This window comes from Ursus arctos, unplaced genomic scaffold (genome assembly GCF_023065955.2).
Source record: "Ursus arctos isolate Adak ecotype North America unplaced genomic scaffold, UrsArc2.0 scaffold_31, whole genome shotgun sequence".
NCBI lineage: Eukaryota > Metazoa > Chordata > Mammalia > Carnivora > Ursidae > Ursus > Ursus arctos.
In genome coordinates this window covers 28262615-28280986 of record NW_026622997.1, presented here as the reverse complement: position 1 = coordinate 28280986, position 18372 = coordinate 28262615, and the positions used below count along the sequence as shown (strand labels likewise).

The 18372-nt window shown below is 43.6% G+C and overlaps 1 protein-coding gene across 3 annotated transcripts; it reads left to right on the top strand.

Moving 5' to 3' along the window:
* Positions 1–716: 716 nt before the first annotated feature.
* Positions 717–6502, top strand: LOC113243777 (HLA class II histocompatibility antigen, DQ beta 1 chain). 3 transcript variants are annotated; one of them, XM_026482612.4, is made up of 6 exons: positions 717–920; positions 2391–2660; positions 4139–4420; positions 4934–5044; positions 5531–5554; positions 6137–6502. In XM_026482612.4, exons 1-6 carry the CDS (start codon positions 824–826, stop codon positions 6148–6150), a joined length of 798 nt encoding a protein of 265 aa, XP_026338397.3. In that variant the 5' UTR covers positions 717–823; the 3' UTR covers positions 6151–6502. The 3 variants fall into 3 exon arrangements, with proteins under 3 accessions (XP_026338397.3, XP_057160926.1, XP_057160925.1); XM_057304943.1 differs by having other exon boundaries at positions 5531–6502; XM_057304942.1 differs by having other exon boundaries at positions 4139–6502.
* Positions 6503–18372: the final 11870 nt, after the last annotated feature.

Genomic DNA, 18372 nt, shown 5'->3' with positions numbered 1-18372 from the left:
TAAACAAGTCATATTAGTCTTAATTTGTATATATGGTGCTCTGGATATAAAATGCATGAAATGTGATTCGCATTTTACAAAGAGGAGCCGGAGGCAATTGAGGTTCAGTAATTTGCTGACCCTCATAAAGCCTGTTCCTGGCAGAACTTCAGCTCAATACCATTTCCTCCTAAGAACTGTGCTCTTCCCACCACAGTTTAAGGCACCTCAGAGTGTCTACGATAACAGAAGTGAACATCTCTGAGACTATAATTATCTGTTCCCTGAAATATAATCCCACTTTTTTCCTACTAAAAATCCCAGGTATACGAATTAAAAATCCAAAATGTCAATGATGTCTACTCTTGAGTCTCTTTTCATTCAGTTCCTTAAACCCCTAAGGCATTCAATCTTTAGAATTTCTATAAGTAGGAGAAAATCTTCACCTCAAATGTTCACTAGTGTAATTTGATGAAGACATACTGCCAAGCTGAGAATCTTCATAAAAAATTGGGGTAAGAACCTTCATAAAAAATGTCTGCCCAGAGACAGATGAGGTGTTTCAGCTCCAGTGCTGATTGGCTCATTTCCTAGGGATTCTGAACCTAGGACTGAGAACCTTCATAAAAACTGAGAACCTTCATCAAAAAATGTCTGCCCCGAGACAGATGAGGTATGTCAGCTCCAAGGCTGATTGGTTTCCTTCCGAAGGACTCTCCAATCCTACTGTGGATGGAAGAGTCACAGGTTTTTATTCTCTGAAGTGAGTACTTGAGAGCCACCAGGTAGGAGCTGTGTTGACTACCATTCCTTTTTTCCTTTGTTCCCAGTGACGTCTGGGAAGATGGCTCCGTGGATCCCCAGAGGCCTCTGGACAGCAGCTGTGATGATGATCCTGGTGCTGCTGAGCATCCCAGCGGCTGAGGGCAGAGACTCTCCACGTAAGTGCAGGGCACCTGCTCCCCGAGCCGGAGCTCTGGGGAACAGGCTCTGAAGAACCTTTGGGCTGGAGTGTGGAAGGTTCTGTGATCTCAGAATACAGTCTTTTATCACAGGTTTCCTCTCTTTGGGGTAGACAGCTCTGTTACGTTCTCATTTCCACTTCTAAGGATGAGGACATTCCCCATCCCATGGGCTCAATCCATCCTGGGGATGTTATAATGGGGAGCAGGAAACGAAGTGTCCATCTGCTACCACTGACGGGACAAAGTGACATTTGGGTTATTTTTGAAAATAAGAATATTTTGAAAATAAGAAAATAAGAATCACAGCAGGGTTTTTCATTTCAGCGTCCCCTAAGACCTTGTCTAGTTTACACCTATGGGATTCTGTGTTGGAGAAATGTAGGGCAGCACTGGTCTCTGTAGTCTTGGTATTTGACAAAAAGGATTGTACATTCCTGATTCTGAGTGGAGTGCGCGTGGACAGAAACTCTTGGTATTTGAGTGAAGCTGACTGAATGCCCAGAGACTTTGAGAGTTAAGTTCAAGTTTCACTAGTTTATGGTCAGATAGTAACTTGTGTGAGATTCAGAGACTTGAGTTGATGGTGGACTGAATTTAGGAGAAAGGAGAATGTAGAGAAGAGAAATAGCACATACCGAGAAACCATTTCAGCCACAGGATTAGTATAATATAAATTCACTCTGGATCTTCTTAACACCCCTATGTGTAGGAATTGTGACTTCCGTTTTACAAATTACAGGTATGGTATCCATACTTTGTTTAGTAACCTGCCTGAAGCTGGTAAGTGGCAGGGTTTAATATTTTATCTCATTCGCAATACTTTCTTTCCATGAATAAAATGTTTCTAGGACTTGGAAGGTGTGTGTTCCTTTTAGTTCTGCAGGAGTGAGCAAACCTCACACTGCAGTTGGGTGGGTGTGACAGAAACTCAGTGTAAACCCAGGCATTAGAAGGAAGGCCCTTGCAGGGGACTAAGAGAATATGCTTTTCAGGAGGAGGTCAAGCTCAATTCTGCACCTTTCTCCTCATTCCCTTGAACCTTGTGCTTAGTGGACACTTGTCTGAGGTTCTCCGGAGTTCTAAAGGAAATGGGATTTCATGTGAGAACGTCCTGATCCAAGCACAGGGACGGATGTAAAATCAACCCGACTGCCCTGTTTTACTCGGTTATCAGACTGGGGCAGGGCTCACAGGTCCCGGGCCTTGTCCCTAGAGACAGGCTTTCTTCCCTCCCATTCCTGTGTAAAGGCAGTTCTGGAAGCACTTGGAGGAGGGCAGGCTGGCCTGGGAAAGAGCATTCTCAGGGCCTGAGTGACAGGTATTCAAGGTGGGAGGCCTTCGAGTTCATCAGGCCGCCTGCTAGTGCCGCACAAGGCCTGCCAGGCCGGTGGCTGTGGGTTGGCCTGAGGCGCGGAGGTCTGACTGACCCATGGTGATTCCCCGCAGAGGATTTCGTGTACCAGTTTAAGTTCGAGTGCTACTTCACCAACGGGACAGAGCGGGTGCGGCTCCTGACCAGATACATCTATAACCGGGAGGAGTTCGTGCACTACGACAGCGACGTGGGGGAGTACCGGCCGGTGACGGAGCTGGGGCGGCCGGACGCTGAGTACTGGAACCCGCAGAAGGACATCATGGAGCGGACGCGGGCCGAGGTGGACACGGTGTGCAGACACAACTACCAGATTGAGGACAGGTTCATCCTGCAGCGGCGAGGTGAGCCAGGCCGTTCGCGCCCCGCGGCGCCCCCTTCCGCCTGCGGAGTCTCCGCGCGGGGAGGGGCGGGACCCAGCCGGCTGGCGGCGGCCTCTCGCGCGGGGACCGGGAGGCGGGGCGCGTCGGGCGACGGAGGGGCGGGGACGCGGGGCCGAGCTGGGGGACCGACCCCGCAGCCCTCCGCCATTCCCTGCAGAGGGGGTGGGTCCACCAGTGAGGCTGCGCTTCCTCTGCTGTTTCTGCCACTTCTGAGCCTCCCTGGCCCCGTACTTAACAGTGGTCTCTCCCTCCCTACCTTTCCCTAAGCCGAGCCCAGTGAGCCCCCTGTCCCCTCCCGGGTCCTAAGCTGAGAAGTCCTGGCCCCTGCGAAGCTTAGCGGTCTGGGCCTGGTGGGGGGGGGGGGGGGGGAGGGCACCTTGCACACGTGGTAAATACCTTAGGGTCGTGACATGCCAAATTTTTCTTAAATGGCTGTCACTGGCCCTGGACTTCTTTGAGGCGAGGAACTGCCTTATTCTTGTCTGCCTAGCAGCTGACAGGGCGACTGGCGCGTAGTGTGAGTGCGATCCTCTGTGGAATTAATGAATAAATGTATTCGGCTGCCCGTCCACTTAGGCTCAAGAGAAAATAGAAGGCTAAATAAATCTTAAAGTCTGACTGTAATAGTCTTTATTATTTTGCTTAATGCTTTAATGTAAACCTTGTGACTTGGGTCTTAAGTTATAGTTTGTGAATGCAAAGTCTAAGAAAGAAGTGTTTATTAAAATTTAAACAATATTTGAATGGTGTTTAAGGCAGAATTTTAAGTTCTTAGAAAGTCTCATTAAATGTCAAAGTAGAAAGAGCTGAAGTTTTGGAGTCAAAAAATTGATGCTATTAAATTATTGAATAAAAATTGTTTCAGGTTTCCTTTGGCCTGAACCCTACCTATCCTCCGTCCCTCAGCATCCCCTCCTCCAGGCATCACCATACACTTCAGGGGTAGACATTCTGCAAGTTACTTGCACCTATTTCTAGACAATAAGCACCTATTTCTAGACAAATACCTTATCACACACCATCTGTATTATGCCATTTAATTTCACAACTAACTACCTTGGGTGTTAGGGATTAGCAACCATGTTATATGTCAATAGGTGTGGAAGGAAAGAAGTCCTGATTTATTAATTTTATTTTTAAAAATGTTATGAAAAGTGTCCTGTGTAATACAGCAATCTATAATTTAAAAATGCTTCATTTTGTCAGTTAGTATCGACAGAATAACATTCATAGAATGATTACTGTTATTTCATCAGAATGAAAAGTAAGCGGACTCATGTGTTTCTTTAAACTAATAAAGTGGCCAAGCTCAGATCCTAATCCAAGACTTGGAATCCAGGGATCTTTCCACCCTGGTACCAAGAGAGGACTCTTGTACGGGGAGACCTGCCGTGTAGTCTCACATCTCAGTGTCTTTTCTTGTCTGTTACTCCCCTCAGTGGAACCTACAGTGACCATCTCCCCATCCAGGACGGAGGTTCTGAACCACCACAATCTGCTGGTCTGCTCAGTGACAGATTTCTACCCAGGCCAGATCAAAGTTCGGTGGTTTCGGAATGACCAGGAAGAGACAGCTGGTGTCGTGTCCACTCCACTTATTAGGAATGGGGACTGGACCTTCCAGATCCTGGTGATGCTGGAAATGACTCCCCAGCGAGGAGATGTCTACACCTGCCATGTGGAGCATCCCAGCCTCCAGAGCCCCATCACGGTGGAGTGGCGTAAGGGCCAGTCTGTTCAGTCTGTTTCCTTTCACTGTGGGCCCCACAAGACAGAGCTTCATCCCGCCCGTCCCATTCTATTCCTCATCCTTGATGGTGCGACTGAGTTGGCTATCGCAGGAGATGAGAGCCTCTTGTCCCATGGCAGGGGCAACAGAAGACTCTTGATCTCACTGTCTTTCTAGATACTAGGGAGATTGTTCTCCACACCTGGCCCCACAACCCAGCCCTGCAGCTCTGAAGCATTTACTCCTCTGGCTGGTGACTGGGGTCTTGGAGTCTGAGGTTATGGGTGTGTCTGGAGGAGTGGGTTTCAGGTTCCCCCTCTCTCTCACATACCCACCATGTGCAAGGATCTCTTGGTGGGTCCTTCCCTCCCCTAGGGGTGCTTAGAAGGGAGCACTAGTTTCCCCTGGCACCTCCACCTCCTGTGCCTCAGACTGGACTTCAGGCTCCCCAAAGGGACCCTGGGGGTTGTGGGGACAACGCTGACACTCAGGCTCTGCTCCCCAGGGGCACAGTCTGAATCTGCCCGGAGCAAGATGCTGAGTGGCATCGGAGGCTTTGTGCTGGGGCTGATCTTCCTTGGGCTGGGCCTTATCATCCGTCACAGGAGCCAGAAAGGTAAGGCACTCTGGGGAATCGGGGAAGAAGGGCTCTGCCTGAGGCCCTCTGTTCAGGGGGAGGGGGGCTGACCTCTTTAGATAGCTCTTTCCTTCTGACCCTGAAAGTTAGGAGGCTGGACTGGTGGTGGGAGGGCACAGAACAACCTAGGGGAAGGCTTTGGAATCTAATGTTTACTGGTTGAAAAGGAGCCTTATCACAGAGGTAACAGGTGGAGTATATTTAGGGCTTTCTTGCAGTTCATCATTGTCTCACTGGCTCCTTTCTGAAAGATTTCAGAGGGTCAGAGCATCTGCTTCCCTTCCTTCTAGGGACCGCGTCATTCATTTTGGGGGATTTTAGCTTAGGGCAGTTAAGCTCTTGTGGTTGATGAGTAGGGAGAAAGTAAAATTCCAATTAAGTTGTTTATCTCACCTCCCTTTGGGGTGAGTGTGAGACTGGCTATTTGTGTAATGAGAACTTTTTCTCTTTCACTTCTTTTTGCAGGACCTCATGGGTCTCCCCCAACAGGTACTTTTTCTGCTCTGATTCAGTGGGGGTTTGGGCACAGGTGAGAGAGGGAAGATCATGAGGTGAGTGCACTGGGCACAATGGTCTCAGTTCATGGCCTAGTCCCTGCTACAGAGGACAAGAGTTAGGGGAGACGTTTGCCCAGTTTCTGTAGCAGATCCAGAGTTGCTCTCCAGCACCAAGCCATAACACTGGTGGTATCTTTCTGTGAAACTTGGAGCCAGAGCCACATCTTGGGTGCTAGACACCAGGATGATGCCCACGTTGTGTTACGTATTGGTAGCTACTGCCTGTGTGAATTTAGAAATGAAAGGCTAATAGTGGTGCGAAAAAGGTGAGTTATCATTACACTTATTAAAACCTTAATATCCCCCTAAAGGATCACAGCTGCTCCATTGGCTTGCACACATCTGTGTGCAGCTGGAGTTCTCTTGAGTTGATTTCACCTTTACAGAGATATTGGGGGAGGTGATGACAATATGCCCTGGACCTCAGCTTTCTCTGATGCCGCAGTGGCCCTGAGAGGAGGGGAGAGAGCACGTCCCTCAGGGTCCCCTGTGCTGATCACTCTCTTTTCGACAGGGCTCCTGCGCTGACGCCTGAGGATACCTGGGATTCCGTCTCCTGTAATGCCTGCCTCTCCTTGTCCAGAATTCCCAGCTGCCTGACTGCCTGTCCCCCACATAGATCAGAGTCCTACAGTGCCTCTGGTGCAGTCGCCCGGTCACCTCCTGTGACCCCTGCCCCGAGGATGTGGCTGTGATGCTGCTTCTGCACTGGCCTCGGAGCCTCTGCCTGTGCGCTCCCTGCCAGCAGCATGTACTCCGGCCCCAAGGGCTTTTCTGTCTCCATTCTTCCTCCTCCGATTGTGCAAGAGGAGCTCATTGAAGCCTTTTAGTTGAATGTAGAGATTTTACCATAATTAAACATGATTTTGAGTTCTCTGTACCCTGAGTCTTCTTAACTGGGTGGAGGCAGGAAACCAGAGCAGAATGAAAGGACATACTGCTCCTCGAAGGGAGACTAGAGGCATCTGGGGTACTATGTGAGGAGCAGGCAGAGAAGATAGAGAAACAATTCAACAGTCACATCCTTCATGGGTGTTTAGTATTGTTCAGTGCGATGGCCTAAGGGTGTGCCGGCCTCTCTTTAGGGTTGGTGAGTATTGTGTGTGTAAGCTGATAGTGGAATTATCCAGGTACAGATATAGTCGTCCCTGGTGTCTCAGAGAACCACAGTGATGTTTCAAATATGTCTTGGCAAATCACATTGATCAAGGTCCATTTTTATTTTTTTAAAATGTATAACCAGCAATAAAAGTACTTTTTTTGGTTTCACATGATAGAAACCCAGCTCAAGTTTACTGTGTTCATGTTAGGAGAAAGTCCGGGCTCAAGCTGATTTCAGAAGTTACTAGATCCAGGGATGCCTGGGTGGCTCAGTCGGTTAAGCATCAGACTCTTTTTTTTCTTTTTCTTTTTTTTCCTCCAGCTTTATTGAGCTATAAGTGACATGTAACATTATATAAGTCTGAGGTATATGTTGGAATGATTTGATAACGTATACATTGAGAAATGATTATCACAATAAGGTTAGATAACACCTCTATTACCTCACATAAGCATCAGACTCTTGATTCTCAGTGTCATGAGACCCAGGCCCGCGTGGGACCCCGTGTTCGTTGGGGAGTCTGCTGGAGATTCTCTCTTCTTCTGCGCCCCCCACCCCGCTCTCTCTCTCTCTCTCAAATACATAAATAAATATTTAGAAGAAAAGAAGTAACTAGATTTAAACATTCAATGAGATCTTCATTTCTCTCTTGTCTTTCTGTTGTATCTCTGTGTGCACCTTTCTGTGTGTCTCTCCTTGTCCCTTATCTTTCTTTTGGTGTGTCTCTTTGCATCTTTTTTATTATATTTTATTTCTTTATTATTGTAGTGCAGTTGACATATAATGTTATGTTAGTATCTGGTGTACAACACGGTGATTTGACAATTCCATACATTACTCAATGCTACCACGATCGGTATAGTCACCATCTATCACCATACAACATTCTTATATTATTGTCTATGTTGACTTTTTCTTTCCATGACTTCTTTCTTTTATAACTGGAAGTTTGTACCTCTTAATCCTCTTCACCTATTTTGCCTATCTTCCCATCCATCTCCCTTGTGGCAACTACTAGTTTGTTCTCTGTATCTAGGAGTGTTTCTGGGTTTTTTTGTTTGTTTGTTTTGCTTTTTAGATTCCATTATAAGTGAAATCATATGATATTTTTCTGTCTTTGTCTGACTTTCACTTAGCGTAATACCCTCTAGATCCATCCATGTTGTTGCAGATGGTAAGATCTAATTCTCTTTTGGTAGAGTCATATTGCATTGTATATATATGCCACATCTTTACCCATTCGTCTATTGATGGACACTTGGGCTGCTTCCATATCTTGACTATCGTGAATAATGCTGCAATCAACATACGGGTGTCTCTGCATCTTTTTATGTCTGTCTCTGCATCTCTGTCTCTGTTGTGTCTCTCACTCTTTCACTGCCTCTCTGCCTGTCTCTCTTTCTATGTCTATCTGCACATTATTTATCTAGATCTCTTTATTTTTCTTCCTTTTTGTATCTTTCTCTATTGTCTGCATGTATCCCTTCGAATTTGTATTTTTGTATTCTTTGGTAAATACCTAGTAGTGCAATTGCTGGATCCTAGGGTAGTTATATTTTAACCTTTTGAGGAGCCTCTATGCTGTTTTCCCAACTGTCTGCACCAGTTGGCTTTCCCAGCAACAGTGTAAGGGGGTTCCCCTTACTCTGCCTCCTTGTCAATACTTTTGTTTCTTATGCTGTTAGTTTTAGCCATCCTGACTGATGTGAGGTGATCTTTCATTGTGGTTTTGATTTGTATTTCCCTGATGGTGAGTGATGTTGAGCATCTTTTCATGTGTCTGTTGGCCGTCTGGATGTCTTCTTTGGAAAAATGTCTATGCATGACTTCTGCTCATTTTTTAAACTGGATTATTTGTGTTCTGGGTGTTGAGTTTGGTACGTTCTTTATAGAATTTGGATACTAACTCTTTATCAGATATGTTATTTGCAACTATCTTCTCCCATTCCGTAGGTTGCCTTTTAGTTTTGTGGATTGTTTCCTTTGCCGAGCAGAAGCTTTTTATTTTGATGAAGTCCCAATAGTTTATTTCTGCTTTCCTATTCCTTGCCTCAGGGGACATATCTAGTGAGAAATTGCTACATCTCCTCTATGATTTTAATGGTGTCCTGTCTCACATTTAGGTCTTTAATCCATTTTGAATTTTTTTCTGTACATGGTGTAAGAAAGTGATACAGTTTCATTCTTTTGGATGTTGTCCAGTTTTCCCAACACCATTTGCTGAAGAAATTGTGTTTTTTTCCATTGGATATTCTTTCTTGCTTTGTCTAAGATTAATTGACCATATAGTTGTTGGTTCATTTCTGGGTATTTTATTCCGTTCTATTGATCTATGTGTCTGTGTTTGTGTCAGTACCATAGTATCTTTATCACTACAGCTTTGTAATATACCTTGAAGACCAGAATTGAGGTGTGTTGTTTCTGCAGATTTTCTCTGTTCCTTTGTTGTCTTCGTCACTTTTGTTCTTTCCTTTCCACTCAAAGATTCCCTTTAATATTTCTTGCAGGTCTGATTTGGTGCTTATGAACTCCTTTAATATTTGTTTGTCTGGGAAACTCTTTATCTTTCCTTCTATTCTGAATGATAGCCTTGCTGGATAGAGTAATCTTGGCTTCAGATTTTTCCCACCAGCATGTTGAATATATCATGCCACACCTTCTGGCTTGCTAAATCTCTGTTGAGAAATTTGTATCTAGCCTTATGGGTCTTCCCTTGTAAGTTAAGCACTTCTTTTGTCTTGATGCATTTAGGATTTTTTTTAATGTATTGCTGTATTTGCAATTTTAATTACAATATGTCTTGGTGTTAACCTGCTTTTGTTGATTTTGATGGGAATTCTCTGTGCCTCCTGGATCTGGATGTCGGTTTCCTTCCCCAGATTAGGGAGTTGTCAACTATTATTTCCTCAAATAAATTTTCTGCCCCCTCTTCTGTCTATTCTTCTGGGACTCCTATGATACAAATGTTATTATGTTTCATGGAATCACTGAGTTCCCTAAGTCTGTTCTTGTGTTCCATAATTCTTTCTCTCTTTTGTTCAGCTTCATTATTTTCCATTATTTTGTGTTCTTTATCTCTTATTCATTTCTCTGCTTCTTCCAGCCTTATGTTCATTGCACCCATCCTTTTTCCAATCTTAGTTATTGCATTTTTCATTTCTGACTGATGCTTTTTGAACTTTTTATCTCTATGGTAAGGGCCTCCCTAGAGTCTTCCATTCTTTTCTCAAGCCAGAGAGTATCCTTATGATTGTTGCTTTATATATCTCCATCTCCAGGCATATTACTTATATCTGCTTCACTTGGATCTCTGGCTGTGACCTTATCTTATTCTTTCATTTGGGATGAATTCCTCCACCTTAGCATTTTGTCTACATCTCTGTCTTCTCTGTGTTACATTTCCTGCTCCTGAGAATAATGACTTTATGAAGAAGAGGTCATGTAGTGTCCAGTGCTGGCATTTCAGGGAATGTGTCTGGTGTGTGCAGCATGAGCTCTGCTATTGTGTTTTGGCTGCTCCATTCTTCAGGCCAGAGGCTCTCTTTGCCTGCAGTGGGCACTATTTGGTTCTTGGCATGCTCTGGTCTGCTTGTTAAATGAAACTTGATACTACTTTCACTAGAACTGAAGCCTTGCAGAACTTTCTGTTTGGGGCATATGGCGTGGACTGGGGTTTCTGCTGGTCTTCTGAGGAAGGGGCACGACAAGCTGGGGCTGATGCAAGCTTGACTGAGACCCACAGTTGTGCCAGAGTGCGGAGGTGTGGGTCTTGGTGTAAGCAGGTTGGGCAGCCAGTTCTGGGCTAAGCTACTTTCCACAGTCTGCTCTGTGTTTATGCTGAGCGGTGGGGGAGGGAAATGGCATTGGCCAACTCCTTTGTCCCCAGAGAGGCATTTCCCTGAGCTCTGCCTCTCAGGGACCAGCTCTAAGAAGAGGGAATTATCTCTCCCCAACCCTCATGGGTCCCAAGCATTCTTCAGATTGCTCCCTGACCTTTAAAACTCCAGTCTTTAAGTCCTGCTTGTTGCACGAGCTCATGAAAATCAACCCTCCTCATTTTCCCATCCAATAGCTTTGGGGAAGTGTTCTTGCACATTCTTCTATGTGCTCCTCTCTCTCTTGCCTCTCTCCAGGACCACGGTTCTCTTCCCTCTGCAGCACCCTAGATCTGTTTCTCCCCCAAACCACTGTTCTGTAGTTCCTACTTCCCTCGATGTGGCTTCTTCTCTCCCTTTAGTTGTGAAGTTTGTTCTGTCAGGCTTCAGGTTGGTTTCTGTGATATTTAGAACGATTTGATAGTTATCTAGTTGTGTTCAAGGGATGAGATGAGTCTAGGGTCCTCCTACTATGCTCCCATCTTAGCTCCTATGTCCTTTCATTTTGGATAAATTTCTTTGTCTCCTCATCTTGTCTGCTTCTCTGTGTCTGTTTCTCTGTGTTAAGAAAGTCACCTACGTTTTTTTGCTCATGAAATTAGTGACTTTATGAAGAAGAGGTCCTGAGATGGCCTGCAGTGTAGTGTTCCCTGTTCACCAGAACCTGGCACTTCAAGTAGTATCCCATATGTGCTGCTTATGCCCTCTTGTTGTATTTGAGACACTCTTCCTTTGTGGGAAATGCAGTTGTTTGCACTGACTCGCTGCCTACCTTGGGCTGTGCTTGTTCTCTGTGGTGTTAGTGGAGCCCAGGCAGCCCAGCTCTGAGGGTGTGTCTGCTAGGAAAGTTGGGAGAAGGGTAGCAGTGCTAGCAAAATTTGCACTGGGACACTAGTCTCATGTCAGATCCACTGAAGCACTGCAGTGGTTGGGGACTGCCTGCTGGGGTGGCCAGTGGACTGAGGTAGGATGTGGCTCATGATGATGGCTGGGTTCAGTAGGACCCAGCACGGTGGTCGGGGGTGTGTGGCTGGTTACACTGCGGGGTGGCAGCTGTGCACGGCACTCAGTGGGGGCTGGCTGCTGTGCAGTGTCTGGGTGCTGTGGGGGTGGCTGTTCACAGTGTGTGGTGGCAGCTGTGCACCTGCCAGGGCTATGAACCCTGCAGCTTGACAGGGTGCCAGCATGACCTTAACAAAATCTGCCCTGAGCCCAGGGCTGAAGCTTGTGGGCTGGGAGTGGGTGAGTCCTCAGGAGAACTCGTGGGCCTGGCGCACCGCTAGCAGGTTAGGTAGCAAGGGCGTGCAGAGCCACCTCCTGCAGCTGGCTCTGTGTTTATGCTGGCGGGCAGGGTTGGCAAGTGGTGCCTGCCGGCTCCTTTTTCAGAGAAGTCCCCCAACACGCTCTGAAATCAGTATGAACAGATCTGTCTCCTGTTTGCCCCCATCCTGTGTAAACTGTCCTTTTTATGTTGCCTCTTTGTGCAGGCTGCTGTCTTTTTAAAGGCAGCAATCCAGCTCTCACTCACCTTCCCACCCCACCCAGTGCTGAGTCCGCTGACTTTTAAAGATCTAGACTCCAAATCTCACTGATTTTAAAAATTCAGAGAATTTAACCCCTCTGGTTTTTGAAGCTAGATTTTATGGGGATTGGTCTTTCCCGTGAAGTTTCCTGTGCGAGGACCTGTTTCTCAGCGCCCTCCATGGGTGCAGCTCCCTCCCTCCTGCGGACAGCCTCCTTCCACCATTCTGACCTGAGAGGTTAACTTTCAGATGCAGCTTCTTCTCCGTTTGTTTTGTTGTGGAGTTTGTTCTGCCAGTCTGTGGGTCACCGTCTGGTTTACTGGCTTGGCTGTGGTTGGTATCTAGTCATAAACCTGGGACAGGGAGAGCTCAGGGGCCTCCTACTCTGTCATCTTCCCCAAGTCTATCTTCATTAAGGGTCTCACTGAGGTCCTCCACTCTTTTCTCAAGTCCACTGAGTATCTTTATGACCATGACTTTAAATTCTCTACTAGGAATATTTATTTTCTCCTTTTGGTTTAACTCTTTTCCTGTGATTTTGTCTTTTTTTTTTTTCACTTAGGACACATTCCTCTGTCTCCTCATTTTGTCTAACTCTCTGCGTCTCTTTCTATTTGTTAGAAAAGTCACCTACATCTCCTGCTCTTGAAATTAGTGGCTTTATGAAGTAGAGGTCCAGTGGTGCCCTGCAGTGGACTGTCCCCTGTCCACCAGAACCTGGCACTTCTATGTTGGCTCCTGTATATGTTGCATGCACCCTACTGTTGTGGCTGAGCCACATTTGACTTCAGTCCAGTCATCTGCGATGGCTCTCTGTGCCTGTTGTAGGCAGAGTTTGGTCCCTGTGTTGTTAGTGGGGCAGTCTGGGGCTGCATTGGGCTTGAGCTGAGTCAGACCAGGTGTTTGCCAGAGATGGGGTAGCACTGAACTACTGGTTGCTTTCCCTGCATTGTCTCTTGAGGAGCATTCATTGTTGGGCAGGACCTCAGTCAGACCAGATGCCTGCTCCCAGACTGTTGCTGGAGCTAAGATTGGATTCATCTGTGTGGTTATCATCCCTTCTTCCCAAGGCAGGAGTCACTTTGGAGTCGCACTGGCTCCTGTCAGGGCTGCTTGCATCCTGCCAGCTGGTTGGCATTGCTTTGGATGCTCTCTGGCCAGAGGTATTGCAGGGGGCAGGTCCACAGGAGAAGGCGGTGCAGGGTGTGAGGTGTTATCAAGGTTTGCATAGGTCTGATGTGGGAGGGATCATGGAGCTGAGGTCTGGTTGAAGTGAGTGTGTCCATAAGAGTATGTGGGGGTGGGGGGCACTGTTAGCAAGTTAGGTAGCAACTGTTGGTGCTGTGCTGGTTCCTGCAGGTGTCTGTGTGTATAGGTTGGAGGGCAAAGGATGGAATGGCACCCACCAGCTCTTTTGTTCTTGAAGAAGTCTCCCAAAGATCCCTGCCACTCCAACACGTGCTCTGAGATTAGTAAACAAAACTCCCTCCTATATATCCCAGGTGGTTTTCAAACTGCTGCTTGCATGCTGTATCTTCACAGGGTTGTGTGCTGTATTGTCTCTTCAAGGGCAAGGACCCAGTTTCCTATTGCCCTCTGGCTCCCCAGGAGCCAAGTCTGCTGCTTTTTAAAGTTCTAGGTGTTAAGCCCTACTGAATATAAGAACTGAGAATTGTGTCATTCTGGTTTTAAAAGTCAAATGTTATGGGGATTTGTCTCCCCTGTGTGGGTTCCACATGCCTAGAGTGCCTGGTGGGAAGGTCTGTTTCTCCCCCTTCTTGGAGCCCACAGCATCCCTCCTCCTGTGGACCAGCCCTATGGGTCCATTTAGCTCCCAACAGCATCTCTGCCCTTCTTTCCCCTTTGATGTGACTTCTCCTCTCCATTTAGCTGTGGAGAGTCTGTTCTGCCAGACTTCAGGTGGTTTTCTGGGTTATTTACAGTGACGTGGATGTTATCTAGTTGTATCTATGGGATGAGGTGAGCTTAGGATCCTCCTACTCTGCCTGCTTCCCTGGAAGTCCTCCTCTGCCTATTTTTAAATTATTTGTGTTCTTTGGTCTTGATTTGTAAGGGTACCTTTATATTAACCTCTTGTCAGATAGATGGTTTGCAAATATATATATTCCCATTCCACAGGTTGCCTTTGCATTTGGCCGATTGTTTGTTTGGCTGTGCAAAAGTTTTTAAATTTGATGTAGTCACACTTTGTTTGTTTGTTTGTTTATTTATTTATGCTTGTGCTTTTGTTTTTATATCCAAGAAATTGTTGCCAAGACTTTTTTTTTCAAAGTGAAAACAGCCATTTCTTTTTCATTGAGATATAATTGACATACATGATTTGATATTTGTGTATCTTGTGAAATGATCACTACAATAAATCTAGTTAACATCTGTCACCATACAAAATTAATTCAAGTATAATTGACATATGATATTATATGAGTTTCAGGCATACAACATAGTAACTTAACATTTATATGTATTATGAAATGATCAGCATAGTAAGTCTAGTTACCATTTGTCACCATACAAAGTTAATACAGTGTTGCTGTGTATATTCCCCATGCTATACATGACATTCCCCATGATTTATTTATTTTATAACTGGAAGTTTTTTCCCCTTGATACTTTCACCCATTTTGCCCATCACCCAAGCCCCCTCTCCTCTGGCAACCATCAGTCTGTTCTCTGTATCTAGGAGTCTGATTTTGTTTTTTCATTTGTTTTGTTTTTTAGATTCCACACATAAGTGAAAGTGTATGGTATTTGTCTTTCTCTGCCTGACATTTCATTTTTCATAATACCTTTAAGGTCTGTCCATGTTGTCATAAATGGCAAGATTTCATTCTTTCTTATGGCTGAATAGTATTCCATTGTGTGGTGTGTATATGCATGTGTGCATGTGTGTATGCGTGTGCGCGTGTGTGTGTATAACATTTGCTTTATCCCTTCATCATCAAGGGACACTTAAATTGTTTCCATGTCTTGGCTATGGTAAATAAATTTGTAATGGATATGAGGGTGTAGTTATCTCAAGTTTTTGAGGAACCTCCATATTGTTTTCCATAGGTTTGAACCAATTTACATTCCCACCAACAGCGTGGAGGTTCCCCTTTCTCCATATCCTTGCCAACACTTGTTATTTCTTATTTTCTTGATGATAGGCATTCTGACAGGTGTGAGGTGATATCTCGTGGTTTTGATTTGCATTTCCCTAATGATTAGTGATGTTGAGTACCTGTTGGCCATTTGAATACCCTTCTTGGAAAAGTGTCTATTCAGGTCTCTAAAAATGTCCATTAGGTCCATTTGGTCTAAAGCATAGTTCAAACCCATTATTTCTACTTTAATTGAATTATTTATTTATTTATTTATTTATTTATTTATTTATTTATTTTCTTTGCATACTACACAATATCTATTTCATCTCAAAGATTTATTCAAGGGGCGCCTGGGTGGCTCAGTCATTAAGCATCTGCCTTCAGCTCAGGGTGTGATCCCGGCGTTATGGGATCGAGCCCCACATCAGGCTCCTCCGCTATGAGCCCGCTTCTTCCTCTCCCACTCCCCCTGCTTGTGTTCCCTCTCTCGCTGGCTGTCTCTATCTCTGTCAAATAAATAAAATCTTTAAAAAAAAAAGATTTATTCAAGCATCCTCTAAACTCCACCAAATTATGCTTGGTTCCTGTGCAATAGTCTCATGTTACCTTTTGCTTTTCTTTTGTAAAGTTCTTCCAAGTTTGTAATTTTAAGTTTGTGGAATTATTTTATATATGCATATTTCCACCCACTGGAATGTAAATTCTGTGAAGACAGTGAAGGTATCTGCTTTTACATTATTTTAATACAGTCAGAACATAGTATGGTATGTATCACAACACTGGTACTCAATGACCATTTTTATTTTTAAATTATTAATTAAATTAGGAAATATATTAGCAAAGTTTGGGGCTTAGTACAACCAATAATAGAGTTAGCATTACTTTGCTTTCCTTTACTATTATCCTTGTTGCGTACATTTTCTTTAGGTTTACATTTCCATGAGGTCTATGGTTTGGAGAAGAATTTGGATACTCACAGTTTCCTAACTGGGATAAAAATGAGGAAAATCTTAAAAACCAACATAACTTCGATCAGAATGCTTCTTTGCCTTTTTTTTGTTGTTGTTCTCTCAGAATATTAAAAAAAAAACCTTTGTATTATGAAAAATTTGAACTATCTGTAGCAGTGGAGAGAATAGTACCATGTATCAACAGTCCGGCTTTAATAATTATTAATTCGTGGATAATTTTGTAAACCCATCCACTTAATCTTACACTTATACAGGATTAGTTTGAAGATAATCTTATACAGCATATCATTTTATTGATATTTTATTATGAAAATCTAAAATATAATGACTTTTTAGAAACATAACATTGCCATTACCTCACCCAAAATTAAATAATTTCTTAATACAGCCAGTGTTCAATTTTTGTGATTGTCTCACAAGAATTTTTTAACAGTTGTTTTGTTTAAATATGCATCCAAACAAAGCCTAACATTTTGTTCACATGTATCTTCAGGTTTGGTTTTTTTTTTTTTTTTGATGTGAAATTTCTCTGTTCACTATTTTCCTTGCAAATGATTTGTTGAAAAAAATGTGGACTCTGGGAAACAAACTGAGGGCTTCGGGGAGGGGAGGGATGGGTATTAAGGCCAGTGATGGGTATTAAGGAGGGCACATATTGCATGGTGCACTGGGTGTTATACGCAAATAATGAATCATGGAACATTGCATCAAAAACTGGGGATGTACTGTATGGTGACTAATATAACAAAATAAAAATTATTAAAAAATGTGATTTTCTAATTATGTATCTTTTCAATAGTATGATATTAATATTAAATATTAATAAAATCACATCTTATGCACACAATCAGAAATAATTCAAATAACTCAAATAATGTTTTAAGAATCACATAATTTAGGAGGAATGAAGCATGAGAGACTATGGACTCTGAGAAACAAACTGAGGGCTTCAGAGGGGAGAGGGGTGGGGGAATGGGATAGGCTGGTGATGGGTAGTAAGGAGGGCACGTATTACATGGTGCACTGGGTGTTATACGCAACTAATGAATCATGGAACTTTACATAAAAAACCAGGGATGTACTGTATGGTGACTAACATAATATAATAAAAAATATTATTATAAAAAAAGAATCACATAATTTAATATCATGAGGACTTATATCAACTTTGTGTAATGTCATGTGCTGATCCCACTTTTAACTTTTAGCTGATAAAATGAAATGATTGCTCTTGTTTCTAGAATTAATTTTAATCCTATTTTAAAATTATGTGAAGACTTTATGAATGAATCCCCTTAATAAAATGCAACTTCCATTACATTTGTTTTCCTCTGTATTTCATGGGGAAGGAGTCTGAATAGGTCAGCATTTGTATATTCCTGGAACAGTGGTCCTAATGCAATTCAATGTAACCCTTATATTACAATAATACACACACACACACACACACACACACACACACACACACACCCCATATCCAAATTCCTGAGGTCTCACCTCATGAATCATTGAAATTTATATACCATTTATTTGAAAGTTTATTGCCAAAAATTCTTCCTGAGTACATTTGTCCATTTTCAGATCATCTACATTTTTTATGCTAAAATTTTTATACATTTGGTATCTTAATTGCTTACATCTTCTGCTTTTTTAAAATGCTTTATTTTAGAGGAATTTTATGTTCCAAGTGGAAGGTACAGAGATTTCCCATATATCCTCGTCCCACCAAGCACAACCTCCCTTACTATCAACATCCCCTACCAGTGTGGTACATTTATTACTATTGATGACACTACATTGACAGATTATTATCATCCCGAGTCCACAGTTCACACTAGGGTTCACTCTTGGTGTGTAGTCTGTGGGTTTGAACAAACGTGTAATGGCATGTATCCACCATTACAGTATCGTGCAGAGTAGTTTCACTGGCCTGACAGCCTCTGTGTTCTGTTACCCACATTTTCATGATAACTTCTGGGTTAGTTACCCTAAATTTACTAATTCCTAGTCTGAATTTTTAATTATTGTCTTTTACCTCACAGGGAGCTTTTTCTCCTCGAATCTTTCCCACTTTTCCCCAAAGTAAAAATGCATAAGATTTGTACATGTACCTTTGTCTTAAAAACCCAAAGTCAAATATTACAACTTACTGTTCTAAGAATTCTCTTAGCAACC

Bases quoted from the DNA above. Each gene is read 5' to 3' on its own strand.
- LOC113243777 (XM_057304942.1), top strand. From the start codon at position 824: ATGGCTCCGTGGATCCCCAGAGGCCTCTGGACAGCAGCTGTGATGATG. The intron at 921-2,390 runs GTAAGTGCAGGG...GATTCCCCGCAG, and splicing joins TGAGGGCAGAGACTCTCCAC to AGGATTTCGTGTACCAGTTT. The intron at 2,661-4,138 runs GTGAGCCAGGCC...TACTCCCCTCAG, and splicing joins GTTCATCCTGCAGCGGCGAG to TGGAACCTACAGTGACCATC.